We start from the raw sequence: 22,423 nt of genomic DNA, 5'->3' as shown, positions 1-22,423 counted from the left end.
CGGAGACGCCGTAGAGGTTGAACTTGTATCTGCGGGAGGGAGCCAGGTTGGTGACTGTGACCGTGCGGGATCCCCCATCCATGGGCAGCTCCTGGGGTTTGCCCTCCGCGTCCTTGTACTGGAGGAGGAAGGAGTCGAAGTCCCCGGCCTCGACAGTCCAGGAGAGCAGGATGGAGTTGTGGGTGACGTTGGAGGCCGAGAGCTGCCCCAGGCTGGGCTGGGCAGTGGGTACCTCCTCCGTCGGCGCCGCAGCTGGAACAGAGAGGGGGGTTAAGGGCACAGATCACTGGCATAAAAGGAAACAATTGGAGGGAAGAGAAAGCAGAAGAGTGGAGAAAAAAATAAAGACTCAAAAGCGACCAAAAGAAAAAATGAATGAGGAAGGAGGGGAAACGTATGAGGAAACGAAAGAGAGAAAAGGGGGAAGCAGCAAAGGAAGAAAGAGGAAGGAAAGTAGAGGAAAGAATCCGAGGGAAGTGGGGAGACAGAGAGAGAGATCAGGAAGGGAAGGGGAGAATGAAAGCATGAGAGGGAGGAAACAGAAGAATGATGGGTAAGGAACATTGAATAAACAGCGTAGAGGAAGTAAAGGAGAGAACTGGATGGAGCAGATGGACAGAGAGTGAAAGCGGAGGAGAAAGAGATATGAGGAGTAGATTGGGCACGGAAAGGGGAGAGAAGGGGAGGATCCCTAGATTCAGAGATGATAGACAGAGAGGGAAAGAAGGGGGAGGCAGAAAGAAAGGCACAAACCAGCCGGAAGGTAGAAGCAGGACAGTGAAGGAGATAAAAGAAGGACATTGGATGGACATAAGTAGAAGGGGGAAGAAAGAGCCAGTTGCGTGAGATTGAGAGACGCTGAAGGCAGAAAGAGAGAGAAGGTGGAAGGAGACGGCACATGGAAGGAGAAGGAGGACGCAGCCCGGGACCCTGGGGACAGGTTGGAGGCCGGGTGGGTCAGCACAGACAGACACACAGTGCACGCCCATGCTGTGGGCTGTAGTGATGAGCAAGGGCACAAGCGGCACCGGAAAGAGACGTGAAGGTCGAGGAGCCAGAGCGGCCGAGGAGACCCAGGCATCTGGGTGCAGCCGCTGACCTGTGACGGCGTCGGTGGAGACAGGGCCGAGGCGCTTGCGGCCGGAGACGCCGTAGAGGTTGAACTTGTATCTGTGGGAGGGGGCCAGGTCATGGAGGTGGAGCGAGCGCAGGGCACCATCCACAGGCAGCGCCCGGGAGTTGCCCTCTGCGTCCCGGTACTGGAGGATGAAGGAGTCGAATGTCCCCCCCTCCACGGTCCAGGAGAGGTCGATGGAGTCGTGGGCTGCGTTGGCCGCTGAGAGCTCACCCAGACGGAGCTGCATCCCAACTGCCTCCTCCGACAGTGCCACGGCTGGAAGAGAGATTGGGGGGTGAGGGGCATGAGTCCAATGAGGGACAATGAACCAGAGAGAGCAGGGGCAGGGCATGCCGGGGGCTTCTCCCCAGTTCCCAGGGACCTGCAGGGAGTGAAAAGTTAAGTGGGGAAGTCACAAGGCAGCAAAAAGGAGAAATGGGACCTGGAGAGGGGGCCTGGGTGACCCTGAGTGTATCCTGAATGGGAGAGATGGATAGATGGATGGAGGTGTGGGTACATGATGGAGATGGATGGATGCTGTGGATGGATGGATGGATGCTGGGAATGGATGGATGGATGGATGGATGGATGGATGGATGCTGGGGATGGATGGATGGATGGATGGATGGATGGATGCTGGGGATGGATGGATGCTGGGGACGGATGGAGGTGTGGGTACATGTTGGAGATGGATGGATGCTGTGGGTGGATGGATGGATGGATGGATGGATGGATGGATGGATGCTGGGGATGGATGGATGCTGGGGACGGATGGAGGTGTGGGTACATGTTGGAGATGGATGGATGCTGTGGGTGGATGGATGGATGGATGGATGGATGGATGGATGGATGGATGGATGGATGGATGGATGGATGGATGCTGTGGACGGATGGAGGTGTGGGTACATGTTGGAGATGGATGGATGCTGTTGATGGATGGATGGATGGATGCTGGGGACGGATGAAGGTGTGGGTACATGATGGAGGTGGATGGATGGATGCTGGGGATGGATGTATGGATGTATGGATGGATGGATGCTGGGGATGGATGGAGGTGTGGGTACATGTTGGAGATGGATGGATGCTGGGGACAGATGAAGGTGTGGGTACATGATGGAGGTGGATGGATGGATGGATGCTGGGGATAGATGAAGGTGTGGGTACATGTTGGAGATGGAGGGATGCTGGGGATGGATGAATGGATGGTGGAGGTGGATGGATGCTGTGAGTGAATGGATGGATGGTGGCTGGCTGGCTGGATGCTGGGGATGGATGGATGGATGGATGGATGGATGGATGGATGGATGGATGGATGCTGGGGACGGATGGAGGTGTGGGTACATGTTGGAGATCGATGGATGCTGTGGGTGGATGGATGGAGGTGTGGGTACATGATGGAGATGGATGGATGCTGTGGGTGGATGGATGGATGGATGCTGGGGATGGATGGATGGATGGATGGATGGAGGTGTGGGTACATGATGGAGATGGATGGATGGATGGATGGATGGATGGATGGATGGATGGATGATGGGGACGGATGGAGGTGTGGGTACATGATGTAGATGGATGGATGCTGTGGGTGGATGGATGGATGGATGGATGCTGGGGACGGATGGAGGTGTGGGTACATGTTGGAGATGGATGGATGCTGTGGGTGGATGGATGGATGGATGGATGGATGCTGGGGATGGATAGAGGTGTGGGTACATGATGGAGATGGATGGATGCTGTGGATGGCTGGCTGGCTGGCTGGCTGGATGCTGGGGACGGATGGATGGATGGATGGATGGATGGATGGATGGATGGATGGATGGATGGATGGATGCTGGGGACGGATGGAGGTGTGGGTACATGTTGGAGATGGATGGATGCTGTGGGTGGATGGATGGATGGATGGATGGATGGAGGTGTGGGTACATGATGGAGATGGATGCATGCTGTGGGTGAATGGATGGATGGATGGATGGATGCTGGGGACGGATGGAGGTGTGGGTACATGATGGAGATGGATGGATGCAGTGGGTGGATGGATGGAGGTGTGGGTACATGACGGAGATGGATGGATGCTGTGGGTGGATGGATGGATGGATAGAGGTGTGGCTGCATGCTGGAGATGGATGGAGGAGTACACAGTCATGGGGAGGCACCATAAAGAGGTCTATGGACAGTCCAAGGAAGGGGGACTGGGGCAGACTCAGACAAGCAGGACAGAGGAACATGGGCTGGAAGCAGCATCTGGGACCCCCAAGCTCCTGTGCAATGGAGAGACAATGAAGAGAGATGGAAGAGAAGAATGTCTTCCCGATGGCCAGCACCGCTATAGTGCTGCAGGGCAAAGTGGGGTACAAGGGGAAGGGCTCGGCACACCCAGGAGCAGCCGCTGACCTGTGACGGTGTCGGTGGAGATGGGGCCGAGGCGCTTGCGGCCGGAAATGCCGTAGAGGTTGAACTTGTATGTTTGGGAGGGGGCCAGGTTGGTTACTGTGACTGTGCGGGATCCCCCGTCCATGGGCAGCACCTGGGGTTTGCCCTCCGCGTCCTTGTACTGCAGGAGGAAGGAGTCAAAGTTCCCGGCCTGGACGGTCCAGGAGAGCAGGGTGGAATTGTGGGTGACGTCAGAGGCCGAAAGCTTTCCCAGTCTGGGCTGGGCGGTTGGTACCTCCTCCCCCCACGGCACCATGGCTGGAAGAGAGAGAGCGGGGTGAAGAGCATGGCCGGGGTACGGGTGGCTCACCGGATCCTTGGGGGTCTGGGTTATTCTGAGCCAGAGGGGTTCTGCAGAGAGGATTAGCGGGGGGAGGGGGGAGGGAGCCCCAGGGACCAGTCCCAGGACACAGACGGATCGTGCTTCTGGGAAGTAGGGTTGCAGACAGGCGGATGGTGAAAGTCTATAAAGAGGGTCCCACATTCCCGAATTCCCCGCAGCCATCCCACCTCCATGGAGGGGTCGGCCCAGAGCGACCAGCACAAACCTCGGTGAGAGCTGAGCTGAGACGGGAGGAGAGATGGGGAAGGAAGAACAAATGACAGAAAAAGAGAAGGGGGTGAACCCAAGCCACCAACGTCACTGTAAAGATCCCTATTGACACCCATCCAGCCCCAGAAAATCCTCCATCTTCTATCCCCATACACATCCATCCATCCATCACCATACCCGCCGTCCGTCTAGCCGTCCATCCATCCATCCACAACCATACCAGCCATCCGACTAGCCGTCCATCCATGCATTCATCACCACAACCATCTGGTCCTTGGTTCTGACAATGGCAGCTGGTCCCAGAGTTACACATACACAGCTACCCGTGCATCCCCCAAAACACCCATCCTTCCCCACACACATCCACCCACTATCCATACATCCCAATACACCTCTGCCCACCCTTCCCCCCATCCCTGCATCCATCCCAATACACCTCTGCCCACCCTTCCATCTGTCCCCAAAGACCTCCGCCCAGCCTTCCCCAGTCCCTCCATCCATCCCGATACACCTCCTCCCATCCTTCGCCCACTTCCCTCCATCCGTCCCGATACACCTTCGCCCAGACTTCCCCCATCCCTCCATCCATCCCGATACACCTCCACCCACCCTTCCCCCCTCCCTCCATCCATCCCGATACACCTCCGCCCACCCTTCCCCCATCCCCCCCATCCGTCCCGATACACCTCCGCCCACCCTTCCCCCGTCCCTCCATCCGTCCCGATACACCTCCGCCAACCCTTCCCCGCTTCCCTCCCTCCGGCCCGATACACCTCCGCCCCCACTTCCCCCGTCCCTCCATCCGTCCTGATACACCTCCGCCCACCCTTCCCCCGTTCCCCCATCCGTCCCGATACACCTCCGCCCACCCTTCCCCCGTTCCCCCATCCGTCCCGATACACCTCCGCCCACCCTTCCCCCGTCCCTCCCTCCATCCCGATACACCTCCGCCCACCCTTCCCCCGTTCCCCCATCCGTCCCGATACACCTCTGCTCACCCTTCCCTGTCCCCCCATCCATCCTGATACACCTCCGCCCACCCTTCCCCCGTCCCTCCCTCCGTCCCAATACACCTCCGCTCACCCTTCCCCCGTTCCCCCATCCATCCCGATACATCTCCGCCCACCCTTCCCCCGCTTCCCTCCCTCCGGCCCGATACACCTCCGCTCACCCTTCCCCGTCCCCCCATCCATCCCGATACACCTCCGCCCACCCTTCCCCCGTTCCCCCATCCGTCCCAATACACCTCCGCCTACCCTTCCCCCGTCCCTCCCTCCGTCCCAATACACCTCCGCCCCCCTTCCCCCGTCCCTCCCTCCGTCCCAATACACCTCCGCCCACCCTTCCCCTGTCCCTCCCTCCGTCCCGATACACCTCCGCCCCCCTTCCCCCGTCCCTCCATCCGTCCCGATACACCTCCGCCCACCCTTCCCCCGTCCCTCCATCCGTCCCGATACACCTCCGCTCACCCTTCCCCGTCCCCCCATCCGTCCCGATACACCTCCGCCCACCCTTCCCCCGTCCCTCCCTCCATCCCGATACACCTCCGCCCACCCTTCCCCCGTCCCTCCCTCCGTCCCGATACACCTCCGCCCACCCTTCCCCCGTCCCTCCCTCCGTCCCGATACACCTCCGCCCACCCTTCCCCCGTGCCTCCCTCCGTCCCGATACACCTCCGCCCACCCTTCCCCCGTTCCCCCATCCGTCCCGATACACCTCTGCTCACCCTTCCCTGTCCCCCCATCCATCCTGATACACCTCCGCCCACCCTTCCCCCGTCCCTCCCTCCGTCCTGATACACCTCCGCTCACCCTTCCCCCGTTCCCCCATCCATCCCGATACATCTCCGCCCACCCTTCCCCCGCTTCCCTCCCTCCGGCCCGATACACCTCCGCTCACCCTTCCCCGTCCCCCCATCCATCCCGATACACCTCCGCCCACCCTTCCCCCGTTCCCCCATCCGTCCCAATACACCTCCGCCTACCCTTCCCCCGTCCCTCCCTCCGTCCCAATACACCTCCGCCCCCCTTCCCCCGTCCCTCCCTCCGTCCCAATACACCTCCACCCACCCTTCCCCTGTCCCTCCCTCTGTCCCGATACACCTCCGCCCACCCTTCCCCCGTTCCCCCATCCGTCCCGATACACCTCCGCCCACCCTTCCCCCGCTTCCCTCCATCCGGCCCGATACATCTCCGCCCACCCTTCCCCCGTCCCTCCCTCCGTCCCAATACACCTCCGCCCCCCTTCCCCCGTCCCTCCATCCGTCCCGATACACCTCCGCCCACCCTTCCCCCGTCCCTCCCTCCGTCCCAATACACCTCCGCCCACCCTTCCCCCGTTCCCCCATCCATCCCGATACACCTCTGCCCCCACCTCCCCCGTCCCTCCATCCGTCCCGATACACCTCCGCCCACCCTTCCCCACTTCCCTCCCTACATCCGATACACCTCCGCCCACCCTTCCCCCCATCCCTCCATCCATCCCAATACACCTCTGCCAACCCTTCCTGCTGTCCATTTTCATACACATACACCTGCCCACCCATCCATTCTAATTCACATCTGTCTTCCCACCTGTCCTTCTGTCCGTCCATCCATCCATCCCCATAAATATCCATTCCTCTATTTATTCATACATCTTCATTCACCCCTATAGACAGTCATCCATCTACCTATTCATTCAGTCATCCATCCCTATACATAAGTATCGATTCACTCAACCTGCCCCATGTACATCCACACCCCCACCGAGCCAGCCAACCAGCCACCCAGCCAGCCACTCTCTCTTGCCGGCCATCTGCTTGTGAAGGCTGGAGGATTGGACTCATCTCCCTCGGAAGGTCCCAGCCCAGGGGTCGGTGTCTCTGACACTGCAAAGCAAAGTGGGTGGGAGGGGTAGGGGCCAGGACTCTTGGAGCAGCTGCTGACCTGTGACGGCGTCGGTGGAGACGGGGCCGAGGCGCTTGCGGCCGGAGACGCCGTAAAGGTTGAACTTGTATCTGCGGGAGGGGGCCAGGTTGGTTACTGTGACTGTGCGGGATCCCCCGTCCACGGGCTGCGCCTGGGGTTTGCCCTCTGCGTCCATGTACTGGAGGAGGAAGGAGTCGAAGTCCCCGGCCTGGACAGTCCAGGAGAGCAGGGTGGAGTTGTGGGTGACGTCAGAGGCCGAGAGCTCCCCCAGGCTGGGCTGGGGGGCAGGTTCCTCCTTCCGCCGCGCTGTGGTGGGAACAGAGAGAGGGGGTGAAGGCCACATCCAGGGTTGGGGGCAGCTTTCCCGGTTCTTGGGGGGCTGGGTTATTCCTAGCCAGAGGGGATCTGCAGAGAGGATGAGCAGGGGGGAGGGTGCAAGGAGCCCCAGTGACCAACCCCAGGACACAGCTGGATCCTGCTGCCAGGAAGGAGAGCTGGGGACAGACAGACGGATGGTGCATGTCTACAAAGAGGATCCCACATTCCCGTGTTCTCCACGGTCATCCCGCCCCATGGAGGGTGTGACGTTATGAGTGCAATATAATATCTCATTGAAAGGTGACAGGGCCAGAAAGAGTTAATTAACTCCCAGACTGACCTGACCCATGGCCGAACTTTAAAGACTGGTTAGGAAGATCTGTAAATGAACAGACCTTTGAAATGCAGCCGGCATTGTTAGAGAGAGAAGGGGAGATGTTTGCTCAGGTCTTATGATGTAAGCAAACAAGTCTTGTCTATTGCTATGATTCAAAGATCAAAAAAAGGAATATTAACATTTAGGAAGACACTTGTGTGAAATAGTATTATTCTCTATATTAATTATTATTATTATCATCTCTTTGGAAGGTCGTGGTAACCTGGATCTGAACTGTTTAATGAATAAATTATCCTGGGCTAATTGCCAGGATGTTTGTTGTTTTCTCAGGCCGAAAGACTGCTGGAAATGTATAAAAATCCTGGGACACGATCCTGCTTCATCTCAGATCTGCTTTGGGTTTCAAGAGGGGGAAACCTTAAGCCATAAGGATTGAGATCCCCAGTCACTGACTGGAGCCACCCTGAACATGGACATTGGACTATAACCTCGGGACTATTTCTAAAAGGACTTTTGGAAACTACAAGCTCATCTCTGCTGTGTCTGAACCTCAAGAATTAAATTCAAGTCTGTCTGTATATTGATCTTTCAACCAACACTCTCTCTCTTTTCTTTTTTAATAAATTTTAGTTTAGTTAATAAGAATTGGCTGTAGTGTGTATTTTGGGTAAGATCTAAGTTATCATTTGACCTGGGTCTAGGACCGATCCTTTGGGGTTGGAAGAACCTTTTCTTGTATATGATGAGAGAAGATTTTCAGTAATCATCATCATATGTTTGACGTGTGTGTCTGGACGGAGGCCTGAGGCTGGGCACTTTAAGGGAACTGCGTTGTTTGGACGTCTGAGTAACCAGGGAGGTAACACAGAGGCTGTTTTGGGCTGGTTGGTAAATCTCAGTATTGGAAGATCCACCAGCGTTTGGGGTTTGTTGGCCCCGTTTTGTTTGCAGTTCACCCTAATTGAGTGACCTCAGCTGGCTCCCACGGGCACCTTCGTTACAGAGGGGTCACCCCGGCACAAATAATTGTGAGAGCTGAGCTGGGGGGGGGCAGAGAGAGAGGGGGAAGGAAGAACAAAGGAGAGAGAACAAAGCCTCCAACGTCAATGGAAAGATCCCCATTGAAAAAATTAGTGGTTGCTCAGCACCCACCGGCAGTTAGCTCCTCCCCCTCCCTCCCAGCACCTCCCACCCGCCGTGATCAGCTGTTCCGCGGCGTACAGGAGGCAGTGAGGGGAGGGGGAGGAGCTCAGGGGAGGGGGTGGGCCTGGCGGGAAGAGGTGGGACGGGGCGGAGCGGGGGTGGGAAAAGGCGGGGTGGGGGTGTGCGGAAGGGGTTGAGCACCCGCCAGGGAAAGGAGAAATCTGGTGCCAGTGCACTACTCCATATATAGACACAAACCATCCATCGATCTGTGCGTCCACACAGACACCTGTTCCTTTCCATTTATCCGACACGTCTCACCATCTGTGCCACCCATCCCACGCATCCTTCCATCCCGCCGCTGAGCCACATGCACATCCATCCACCCACCTACCAATCCGTCCCCATACACCCCAAAACACACAGCCATCCACCCACCTACCAATCCATCCCCAAAACACACATCCATCCATCGATCTGTGCGTCCACACAGACACCTGTTCCTTTCCATTTATCCGACACGTCTCACCATCTGTGCCATCCATCCCACGCATCCTTCCATCCCGCCTGTGAGCCACATGCACATCCATCCACCCACCTACCAATCCGTCCCCATACACCCCAAAACACACAGCCATCCACCCACCTACCAATCCGTCCCCATACACCCCAAAACACACAGCCATCCACCCACCTACCAATCCGTCCCCATACACCCCAAAACACACAGCTATCCACCCACCTACCAATCCGTCCCCATAACACACAGCCATCCACCCACCTACCAATCCGTCCCCATACACCCCAAAACACACAGCTATCCACCCACCTACCAATCCGTCCCCATAACACACAGCCATCCACCCACCTACCTATCCATCCCCATAACACACAGCCAGCTACCCATCTACCAATCCATCCTGATACACCCCATAACACACATCCATCCACCCATCTACCAATCCATCCCGATACAGCCCAAAACACACAGCCATCCACCCACCTACCAATCCGTCCCCATACACCCCATAACACACATCCATCCATCGATCTGTGCGTCCACACAGACACCTGTTCCTTTCCATTTATCCGACACGTCTCACCATCTGTGCCACCCATCCCACGCATCCTTCCATCCCGCCGCTGAGCCACATGCACATCCATCCACCCACCTACCAATCCGTCCCCATACACCCCAAAACACACAGCCATCCACCCACCTACCAATCCGTCCCCATACACCCCAAAACACACAGCCATCCACCCACCTACCAATCCGTCTCCATACACCCCATAACACACATCCATCCATCGATCTGTGCGTCCACACAGACACCTGTTCCTTTCCATTTATCCGACACGTCTCACCATCTGTGCCACCCATCCCACGCATCCTTCCATCCCGCCGCTGAGCCACATGCACATCCATCCACCCACCTACCAATCCGTCCCCATACACCCCAAAACACACAGCCATCCACCCACCTACCAATCCATCCCCATAACACACAGCCATCCACCCACCTACCTATCCATCCCCATAAGACACAGCCAGCTACCCATCTACCAATCCATCCCGATACACCCCAAAACACACAGCCATCCACCCACCTACCAATCCGTCCCCATCCACCCCATAACACACAGCCATCCACCCACCTACCAATCCATCCCCATACACCCCAAAACACACATCCATCCACCCACCTACCAATCTGTCCCCATACACCCCAAAACACACAGCCATCCACCCACCTACCAATCCGTCCCCATACACCCCATAACACACAGCCATCCACCCACCTACCAATCCGTCCCCATACACCCCATAACACACAGCCATCCACCCACCTACCAATCCATCCCCATAACACACAGCCATCCACCCACCTACCAATCCGTCCCCATACACCCCATAACACACAGCCATCCACCCACCTACCAATCCATCCCCATAACACACAGCCAGCTACCCATCTTCCAATCCATCCCCATACACCCCATAACACACATCCATCCACCCACCTACCAATCCGTCCCCATACACCCCATAACACACAGCCATCCACCCACCTACCAATCCGTCCCCATACACCCCATAACACACAGCCATCCCCCCATCTACCAATCCGTCCCCATACACCCCATAACACACAGCCATCCACCCACCTACCTATCCATCCCCATAACACACAGCCAGCTACCCATCTACGAATCCATCCCGATACACCCCATAACACACATCCATCCACCCACCTACCAATCCATCCCCATACACCCCATAACACACAGCCATCCACCCACCTACCAATCCGTCCCCATACACCCCATAACACACAGCCATCCCCCCATCTACCAATCCGTCCCCATACACCCCATAACACACAGCCATCCACCCACCTACCTATCCATCCCCATAACACACAGCCAGCTACCCATCTACGAATCCATCCCGATACACCCCATAACACACATCCATCCACCCACCTACCAATCCATCCCCATACACCCCATAACACACAGCCATCCACCCACCTACCAATCCATCCCCATAACACACAGCCATCCACCCACCTACCAATCCACCCCCATACACTTCATAACACACAGCCATCCACCCACCTACCAATCCATCCCCATAACACACAGCCAGCTACCCATCTTCCAATCCATCCCGATACACCCCATAACACACAGCCATCCACCCACCTACCAATCCACCCCCATACACTTCATAACACACAGCCATCCACCCACCTACCAATCCATCCCCATAACACACAGCCATCCACCCACCTACCAATCCGTCCCCATACACCCCATAACACACAGCCATCCACCCACCTACCAATCCATCCCCATAACACACAGCCATCCACCCACCTACCAATCCGTCCCCATACACCCCATAACACACAGCCATCCACCCACCTACCAATCCGTCCCCATACACCCCATAACACACAGCCATCCACCCACCTACCAATCTGTCCCCATACACCCCAAAACACACATCCATCCATCCACCCATCCATCCATCCACACACATCCTCTATCCATCCATCCATCCCCATACACAGCTATCCCTCCATCCGTCTCAACACTCAGCCATCCATCCACCCAGCCATCCATCCACACACATCCTCTATCCATCCATCCATTCCCATACACAGCTATCCCTCCATCCGTCTCAACACTCATCCATCCATCCACCCATCCACCCACCCATCCATCCATCCACACACACCCTCTATACATCCATCCATCCATTCCCATACACAGCTATCCCTCCATCCGTCTCAACACTCAGCCATCCATCCATCCATCCACCCATCCACCAATCCATCCATCCATCCACCCCTCCATCCACCCATCCATCCATCCACACACATCCTCTATACATCCATCCATCCATTCCCATACACAGCTATCCCTCCATCCGTCTCAACACTTAGCCATCCATCCATCCATCCACCCCTCCATCCACCCATCCATCCATCCACACACATCCTCTATACATCCATCCATCCATTCCCATACACAGCTATCCCTCCATCCGTCTCAACACTCAGCCATCCATCCATCCATCCATCCACCCATCCATTCATCCACCCATCCATCCATCCATCCACACACATCCTCTATACATCCATCCATCCATTCCCATACACAGCTATCCCTCCATCCGTCTCAACACTCAGCCATCCATCCACCCATCCATCCACATACACCCTCTATACATCCATCCATCCATTCCCATACACAGCTATCCCTCCATCCGTCTCAACACTCAGCCATCCATCCACACATCCATCCACATACACCCTCTATCCATCCATCCATTCCCATACACAGCTATCCCTCCATCCGTCTCAACACTCAGCCATCCATCCATCCATCCACCCATCCATCCACCCACACACATCCTCTATACATCCATCCATCCATTCCCATACACAGCTATCCCTCCATCCGTCTCAACACTCAGCCATCCATCCATCCATCCATCCATCCATCCACACACATCCTCTATCCATCCATCCATTCCCATACACAGCCATCCATCCATCCGTCTCAACACTCATCCATCCATCCACCCATCCACCCATCCATCCACCCATCCACACACATCCTCTATACATCCATCCATCCATTCCCATACACAGCTATCCCTCCATCCGTCTCAACACTCAGCCATCCATCCATCCATCCATCCACACACATCCTCTATCCATCCATCCATTCCCATACACAGCCATCCATCCATCCGTCTCAACACTCATCCATCCATCCACCCATCCATCCATCCACACACATCCTCTATACATCCATCCATCCATTCCCATACACAGCTATCCCTCCATCCGTCTCAACACTCAGCCATCCATCCATCCATCCATCCACACACACCCTCTACCCATCCATCCACACACATCCTCTATCCATCCATCCATTCCCATACACAGCTATCCCTCCATCCGTCTCAACACTCAGCCATCCATCCATCCATCCACACACACCCTCTACCCATCCATCCACACACATCCTCTATCCATCCATCCATTCCCATACACAGCCATCCATCCATCTCAACACTCATCCATCCATCCACCCGTCCACCCATCCATCCACACACATCCTCTATCCATCCATCCATTCCCATACACAGCTATCCCTCCATCCGTCTCAACACTCAGCCATCCATCCATCCATCCACCCACCCACCCATCCATCCACCCACACACATCCTCTATCCATCCATCCATTCCCATACACAGCTATCCCTCCATCCGTCTCAACACTCAGCCATCCATCCACCCATCCATCCATCCACACACACCATCCATCCCCATACACAGCTATCCTTCCATCCGTCTCAACACACATCCATGCATCCATCCACACACACCCTCTATCCATCCATCCACCCACCCATCCATCCACACACACCCTCTATCCATCTCCATACACAGCTATCCCTCCATCCGTCTCAACACACAACCATCCATCCACCCATCCATCCACACACGCCCTCTATCCATCCATCCATCCATCCATCCATCCATCCCCACACACAGCTATCCCTCCATCCGTCTCAACATTCAGCCATCCATCCACCCATCCACCCATCCAGCCACACACACCCTCCATCCATCCATCCATCCCCTGTGACGAAGTGGGGGGTTTTCTTGTTTTCTGTCACACCCCATACACAGCTATCCTTCCATCTGTCTCAACACTCAGCCATCCACCCATCCATCCACACACACCCTCTATCCATCCATCCCCACACACAGCTATCCCTCCATCCGTCTCAACACACACCCATCTATCCATCTACACACACCCTCCATCCATCCATCCATCCATCCCCATACAGAGCTATCCATTCACTTAACCTGCCCAAGACACATCGATCCAGCTGTCCTTGAGGGAGGATACCTGAGCACGTAACATGAGAACCCAGAAGGGGGATGCAGCCAGGTGACACCTTTGCCTGGGAAATGGACAAAGGCTGGGGGAGGAGCCGGGGGGAGGCTGAGTGAGACGCTGGAGGGAGTTTCAGTTGGGAGCTGGCTGGGAAAATGGAGGGGAGCCCAGACGGGGCTCTGGCCTCTCTGGCCACCCAAGATGGACCTGACTGAGAAGGGTCCAGTTGTCTGTATCTGCAAGACCTGTCTTGGACTGTGTTCCTGTCATCTAAATAAACCTTCTGCTTTACTGGCTGGCTGAGAGTCATGGTGAATCGCAGGAAGCCGGGGGTGCAGGGCCCTGACTCCCCCACACTCCGTGACAACTGGTGGCAGTGGTGGGATCTACTGCACCCCGTGGATGGCACTTCCTGCAGTAAGTGACTGGGGAGCAGTAAAATGAAGCGGGATTGACGGGGACCAGGCGGGCTGAAGAGTCAGAGAGGAGCAGTTTTGGGGGACGGAGGAGCTACGCTTAACCCCTGGGAGTGTGTGACCAGCAGGAAGATGTATAACAAGCGCCTTAAGAGCGACCTGGTGGAGCTGTGCAGGCAGAGGGGGCTGCGCATTGGGAGGTCCACCAAAGAACAGCTCATTGCCCAGCTGGAGAAGGGAGATCGCTCCAATGAACCGATCCCTGTCTCTGAGGGAAGCAGCCTGGCAGATGCAGCGCAGGCCCCAGTGTCTGTCCCATCTGGGAGTGGTCAGCCGGCTGCTGAGGGCTTCCAGAGACCCCTCCTACCTATACCTAGGGGAAGGGCTGGGAGGAGCCCAGCAAATACCGAGGGCACCGTGACCCCCCCCCCCGGCCAGCAGGGGATCCTCCTGGTGGAGCCCCCCATCGCTGGAGCTGAAGCAGCTGGAATGGGAGAAGGAGCTAGAACTGAGAGAGCTGGAGTTGAGGCAGCAGGAACTGATGAAGGAGCGAGCCCAACGAGCACAACGAGAGAGACAGAGGCAGCATGAAGAGTGACAGCGTCAGCATGAGCTGGAACTGGCCAGGCTGAGGAGCAGTGGGGCCCCGGCTGCGGTGAGTGAGGGGGGACCCAAGACTGCAAAGAGCTTTGATAAGTGCTTCCTGGCCCAGTGTAAGGAGGGGGAGGACATGGATACCTTCCTGACGGCCTTTGAGAATACCTGCGAGCTGCTCCAGGTTGACCCTGCAGAGAGGCTCCAGTTTCTCATTCCCTCACTGGACCCCACAGCCAGGGAGGTGTACAGCCGACTGAAAGGGGTGGAGACAGGGGACTACGAACTGTTCAAAAAGGCCCTGCTCCGCGAGTTTGGGCTGACCCCTGAGATGTATCGGAAAAGGTTCCGGAGTCAGCGTAAAACCCGTGAGGTCACATACCTACAACTGGCCAACCGGGCGCAGGGGTATGCCCGCAAGTGGACAGCTGGGGCCCAAACTAAAGAAGACCTGCTTGACCTATTCGTACTGGAGCATGTGTATGAGCAGTGCCCATCTGACCTGAGGCGATGGTTGATGGACCAAAAGCCAGAGAACCTGCAGCACAGAGGCCAGTTGGCCGACGAGTTTGTGAACAGTCGGGCAGGGGATAACCGGGAGGAGTCCCAAAGGAACAGGCCCGCCACCACGCAGAGAGAGGGTCACCATGGGACCTCCGAGCGGGGAAATATGGAGAACCCCCACCAAAGGGGAACATCCAGCGTCAGGTCCATCCGACCCGCTCGAGGGGACCCACGGGACATGGGCTGCTATCACTGTGACCAGAGAGGCCACAGTGCCCCAAACTCAAGGACAGTCTGAGCAGACCGAACACAGCCAGGGTTAACTGGGTAGAGACCCAGCCGGACGAGGGGAAGACAGCCCAGGCAAGGGGGGCTGACAGCTTCCCAATGGCTCAGGAGGGAGGAGGGCCCCAGGCCAGCTCCTCTGGGGGGCTGGATGCTCCGAACACCAGGTTCTCCGTTTACAGGGTGGGCGCGGGGCGGTCCCTGCGGAACGAGTGTCTTGTTCCCCTGGAGGTGGATGGGAGGAAGGTCAATGGACACTGGGATTCGGGTGCGGAGGTGACGCTGGCCCGGCCCGAGGTGGTGACCCCAGATCGGGTGGTGCCTGACACCTACCTGACCCTGATGGGGGTGGGCGGGACCGCATTCAAGGTGCCTGTGGTGAGGGTACATCTGAAATGGGGGGCCAAGGAGGGCCCCAAGGACGTGGGGGTACACCCGTATTTGCCCACTGAGGTGTTGATGGGGGGGGATCTGGAAGACTGGCCAAGCAACCACCAGAACGCCCTGGTCGTGACCCATAGCCAGAGCCGGCGAGGGGCACTGCACCCTGGCCTTGGGGTGGGTGCCTTGCCCGAGGCACAGGACCCTACCCCGGTGGGGAGGGAGTGCCCAGGGACACGGCTCAGGGAGGCTGCGGCTTCAGACCCAGCCGGCGACAGAGAGCAGGTGGCCATCCCTGTCCCAGCTGCTGAGTTCCAGGCCGAGGTGCAAAAAGATCCCTCCTTGCAGAAGATAAGGGACCTGGCCGACCTCAGTGCGGTACAGACCATGGGGAGAGGTGGCCAGAAAAGGTTCCTGTGGGAGAAGGGGTTCCTGTACCGAGAATGGGCTCCCCCAGGGGAAGTGGAGTCCTGGGGGATCAGGAGGCAGCTGGTGGTACCCCAGAAGTATCGCCGCCAGCTGCTGTACCGGGCCCATGACATTCCCCTCTCAGGGCACCAGGGAACCTGGCGTACCCAGCAGAGGCTGCTACGGAGCTTTTACTGGCCTGGGGTCTTTGTTACTGTCCGGCAGTACTGCCGATCCTGTGACCCCTGTCAGAGGGGGAGGAAGGCCCGGGACAAGGGGAAAACGGCTTTACGACCCTTGCCCAGCATAGAGGAGCCTTTCCAGAGGGTGGCCAAGGTAAAAAGGGGGGCTCTGAACCAAGAGAGCCCGAATCACCGACCTCCAGACTGGAACGCTGGGAGAAGACCCAGTCCCAGTTTGAACCCCAGGGGTATTGGGGTGGAAAAAGGGCACGGGCTGCATAAACCTTCCCACATGCAGACTACGAGTGCCATCAAGCACACTCGACCTCAGGGAGGGCGTGAAACTGGAAGGGCCAGGGGTAACTCCCACCAAGGAATGGGAGGGATGCTGGGGCATCCACGGGAACGGGGGTAGATTCGAACTTCCCCGGGTCACTGGCTAAAGTGACCTCGCTCAGTTCAGTCTCGAAGGGGGGAGAGATGTGACGAAGTGGGACTGTTCTTAATGTTTTCTTTGAATACTGGGGTGGGTGCCTGTGAAGCAGCAGGGAGTGGGGAGTATTGACCTGGGAAGGTTGCAGGGGAGTTTTCCTGGGACTGTCTGCATTGGGGATGGGAGACTTTCCTTGAGGGAAGATACCTGAGCACGTAACATGAGAACCCAGGAGGAGTGTTGGAGCCAGGAGACACATTTGCCCGGGAAACTGGACAAAGGCTGGGGGAGGAGCCGGGGGGGGGGGGGGGGAGTGAGACGGCTGGAGGGAGTTTCAGTTGGGAGCTGGCTGGGAAAATGGAGGGGAGCCCAGATGGGGCTCTGGCCTCCCTGGCCACCCAAGATGGACCTGACTGAGGGGTCCTGTTGTCTGTCCCTGCAAGACCTGTCTTGGACTGTGTTCCTGTTGTCTAAATAAACCTTCTGCTTTACTGGCTGGCTGAGAGTCATGGTGGATCACAGGAAGCCGGGGGTGCAGGGCCTTGTCGCCCCCAAACTCCATGACACCATCCATCCACCCACACCCTCTCTCCATCCATTCACCCATCCATCCCCATACACAGCTATCCTTCCATCCGTTCCAACACACACTCATCCATCCACCCATCCACACACACCCTCTATCCATTCATCCACCAACACCCCTGTCCAGCCATGTAAACACTCAACCTTCTCTCTCTCTCCATCTGTTGAATGGCCATAGACAGGTCATGGAAGCTGGAGACTGGAAGCTTCATCCCAGGAAGGTCCCAGTCTAGTGGCCAGCATCCCTGCCACACTGCAAAGCAAAGGGGATGGGAGGGGAAGGAGCCAGTGCCCCGGGAGCAGCCGCTGACCTGTGACGGCGTCGGTGGAGACGGGGCCAAGGCGCTTGCGGCCGGAAATGCCGTAGAGGTTGAACTTGTATCTGCGGGAAGGTGCCAGGTTGGTTATGGTGACTGTGCGGGATCCCCCGTCCACGGGCAGCGCCTGGGGTTTGCCCTTCGCATCCTTGTACTGGAGGAGGAAGGAGTCAAAGGTCCCCTCCTCCGCGGTCCAGGAGAGCAGGATGGAGTCGTGGGTGATGTCGGAGGCCGAGAGCTCCCCCAGGCTGGGCTGGGTGGTGGGTACCTCCTCCGTCGGCGCCGCAGCTGGAACAGAGAGAGGGGGGTGAAGGGTATGGCCAGCAGGAGCAGCTTTCCAGGTCCTTGGGGGGCCGGATTATTGCCATCCAGATGAATTAGCGGGAGAGGGGGCAGAGAGCCCCAGGGACTGGCCCCAGGACACAGCTGGATCCTGCTGCTGGGAAGGAGAGCTGGGGACAGACAGACGGACGGGGCATGTCTGCAAAGAGGATCCCACATTCCTGGGTTTCCCGCAGCCACCCTGCCTCCACGGAGAGGTCGGCCCAGAGTGACGGGCACAAACCATGGGCAGAGCTGAGCTGAGACGGGAGGAGAGAGGGGGAAGGAAGAGCAAATGAGAGAAAAAGAGAAGGGGGTGAAACCAAAACCACCACCATCAATGAAAAGATCCCCATTGACCACCGTCCACCCCCAGACACTCCTCCATCCATCCATCGCGATACCATACTTCCATCCATCCATGCATCTATCACCCACGCAGCCTTTCTTGTTGACAATGTGACCTAGCCACAGAGTTACACATACACATCTATAAGTCAATCCCCCCAGACACCCATCCATTCCCACCCACATCCACCCACCCTACTGTCTGTACGTCCATCCATCCACCAGTCTGCCTTTCTGTCCATCCCCATACACATCCATCCACCTTACTGTCTGTACGTCCATCCATCCATCCCCATACACACCCACCCACCCTACCGTCTATACGTCCATCCATCCCCATAAACATCCCCCCACCAGTCTGTCCATCCCCATACACATCCATCCACCTTACTGTCTGTACGTCCATCCATCCATCCCCATACACACCCACCCACCCTACCGTCTATACGTCCATCCATCCCCATAAACATCCCTCCACCAGTCTGTCCATCCCCATACACATCCCCCCAGCCATTTGTCCATCCATCAATCGCTATACACACCTGCCCCCCAGTCCATCTGCCCCCCCCATCATCTGACCATCCCCATATATATATATTCCTCTTTCTATGGATCCATTACCATCCCCTCCATCCATCCATCTCTATCCACCCCCATAGACATCCTATTAATTCATCCATCCATCCCTAGACACCTCTATCCATTCACTCAACCTGCCCCATGCACATCCATACAGCTGTCTGTCCATCCATCCATCCCCATCCCCATTCTTCCCTCTACCCATTGCATGGCTGCCAATCTGCTTGTGGAGGCTGGAGGCTTGGAAGTGTTTTCCTGGGAAGGTCCTGGCCCAGTGGATGGTGTCCCTGACACTGTAGAGCAAAGGGGGGTGGGAGGGGAAGGGGTCGGGCCCTGGGAGCAGCCGCTGACCCGTGACAGCATCAGTGGAGATAGGCCCAAGGCGCTTGTGGCCGGAGACACCGTAGAATTTGAAGTTGTATCTGTGGGAGGGAGCCAGGTTGGTTACGGTGACCATGCGGGATCTGCCGTCCACGGGCTGCGCCTGGGGTTTGCCCTCCGCGTCCTTGTACTGGAGGAGGAAGGAGTCGAAGTCCCCGGCCTGGACGGTCCAGGAGAGCAGGATGGAGTCATGGGTGACGTTAGAGGCCGAGAGCTCCCCCAGACTGGGCTGGGGAGTGGGTTCCTCCTCCGGCCCCACCGCAGCTGGAACAGAGAGAAGGGGGTGAAGGGGGAGGCCGGGGTGGGGGCAACTCGCTGGGATCTTGGGGGGCTGGGTTATTTCATGCCAGAGGGGATTTGCAGGGAGGATTAGCAGGGGAGGGTGCAGGGACGCCCAGGGACTTGTCCCAGGACACAGCCGGATCCTGCTGCTGGGAAGGAGAGCTGGGGACAGACTAACGGATGGGGCATGTCTGCAAAAAGGATCCCACATTCCCAGGTTCCCCGTGGCCATCACACCTCCATGGAGGGTTCAGCTGAGAGCGACCGGCACAAACCTCAGTGAGGGCTGAGTGAGATGGGAGGAGACAGAGGGAAGGAGGAAGAAACGAGACAGAAAGAAAAGGGGGTGAACCAAAACCACCAATGTCAACAGATGACACCTATCTATCCCCAGACACTCCTCTATCCTCATACACACCCATCCATCCGTTGGTTCATCACTATACCATACGTTTGTCCACCCATGCATCAATCACCTTACCCACCCCCTCCTTGTAGCTGATAATGCAACCTGGCCACAGAGTTACAAATATACATGTACCCATGAATCCCCCAAAACACCCATCCAACCACTCTACCGTCTGTACGTCCATTCATTCATCCCCATACACATCCACCCAGCCTTCCGTCCATCCATCACTTGCCATACACACACCCCCACCAGTCTGTCTGTCCATCCATCCCTCTACATCCACCCACTTACCTGTCCATCCGTCCATCCCCATATATATCCATTCCTCTATCTATCCATCTATCCCATCCCCTCCATCCATCCCATCCCCTCCACACTTCAACCCACCCACCCATCTGTCCATCCCCATATCGATCCATCCCTCTATCTATCCATCCATCCATCCCACCCCCTCCATCCCCTCCATCCATCCATCCACACATCCACCCACCCGTCCATCTGTCCATCCCCATATCGATCCATTCCTCTATCTATCCATCCATCCCATCCCCTCCATCCATCCATCCCCACCCACCCGTCCATCTGTCCATCCCCATATCGATCCATTCCTCTATCCATCCATCCATCCCATCCCCTCCATCCATCCCATCCCCTCCACACATCCACCCACCCATCTGTCCATCCCCATATAGATCCATTCTTCTATCTATCCATCCATCCATCAATCCCATCCCCTCCATCCATCCATCCATCCACACATCCACCCACCCGTCCATCTGTCCATCCCCATATCGATCCATTCCTTTATCTATCCATCCATCCATCCCAACCCCTCCATCCATCCATCCATCCACACATCCACCCACCCACCCGTCCATCTGTCCATCCCCATATCGATCCATCCCTCTATCTATCCATCCATCCATCCCACCCCCTCCATCCCCTCCATCCATCCATCCACACATCCACCCACCCGTCCATCTGTCCATCCCCATATCGATCCATTCCTTTATCTATCCATCCATCCCAACCCCTCCATCCATCCATCCATCCACACATCCACCCACCCACCCATCCATCTGTCCATCCCAATATCGATCCATTCCTCTATCTATCCATCCATCCATCCATCCACACATCCACTCACCCACCCACCCTCCATCTGTCCATCCATCCATCAACCCCCATACATATCTACCCACCCTCCATCTGTCCATCCATCCTCCCCCATACATATCTACCCACCCTTCTGTCTGTCCATCCATCCATCCACCCCATACATATCTACGCACCCTTCCATCTGTCCCTCCATACATCCACCCCCATACATAACTACCCACCCTTCCATCTGTCCATCCATCCATCCACCCCCATACATATATACCCACCCTTAATTCCTTACTCCATCCATCCTCCCCCAAACATATCTACCCACCCTTCTGTCTGACCATCCATCCATCCACCCCCATACATATCTACCCACCCTTCCATCTGTCCATCCATCCATCCACCCCCATACATATCTACCCACCCTTCTGTCTGTCCATCCCTCCATAAATCCCCATACATATCTACCCACTCTTCCACCTGTCCATCCATCCATCCACCCCCATACGTATCTATCCACCCTTCCATCTGTCCATCCATCCATACATCCCCATCCATATCTACCCACCCTTCCATCTGTCCATCCATCCATCCACCCCCATACGTATCTACCCACCCTTCCGTCTGTCCATCCATACATCCACCCACATACAT

The 22,423-nt window shown here is 56.7% G+C and overlaps 1 protein-coding gene across 1 annotated transcript in view; it reads right to left on the bottom strand.

The window, feature by feature from the left end:
- Nucleotides 1-22,423, bottom strand: part of LOC135888115 (tenascin-X-like) — a 38,465-nt gene that overhangs the window by 5,043 nt on the left and 10,999 nt on the right. Inside the window, exons 10-15 of the mRNA XM_065415920.1 lie at nucleotides 19,939-20,232; nucleotides 18,334-18,627; nucleotides 7,025-7,312; nucleotides 3,506-3,802; nucleotides 1,100-1,393; nucleotides 8-252 (exon numbers count right to left, since the gene is read on the bottom strand). Of these exons, the coding sequence (XP_065271992.1) occupies nucleotides 8-252; nucleotides 1,100-1,393; nucleotides 3,506-3,802; nucleotides 7,025-7,312; nucleotides 18,334-18,627; nucleotides 19,939-20,232 (1,712 nt within the window). The remainder of the gene's footprint in view (nucleotides 1-7; nucleotides 253-1,099; nucleotides 1,394-3,505; nucleotides 3,803-7,024; nucleotides 7,313-18,333; nucleotides 18,628-19,938; nucleotides 20,233-22,423) is intronic.

The sequence above is a fragment of the Emys orbicularis genome, chromosome 13 (genome assembly GCF_028017835.1).
Source record: "Emys orbicularis isolate rEmyOrb1 chromosome 13, rEmyOrb1.hap1, whole genome shotgun sequence".
Classification (NCBI taxonomy): domain Eukaryota; kingdom Metazoa; phylum Chordata; order Testudines; family Emydidae; genus Emys; species Emys orbicularis.
The sequence above is the reverse complement of the archived record's forward strand: the minus strand, read 5'-3'. Positions and strand labels throughout refer to the sequence as shown.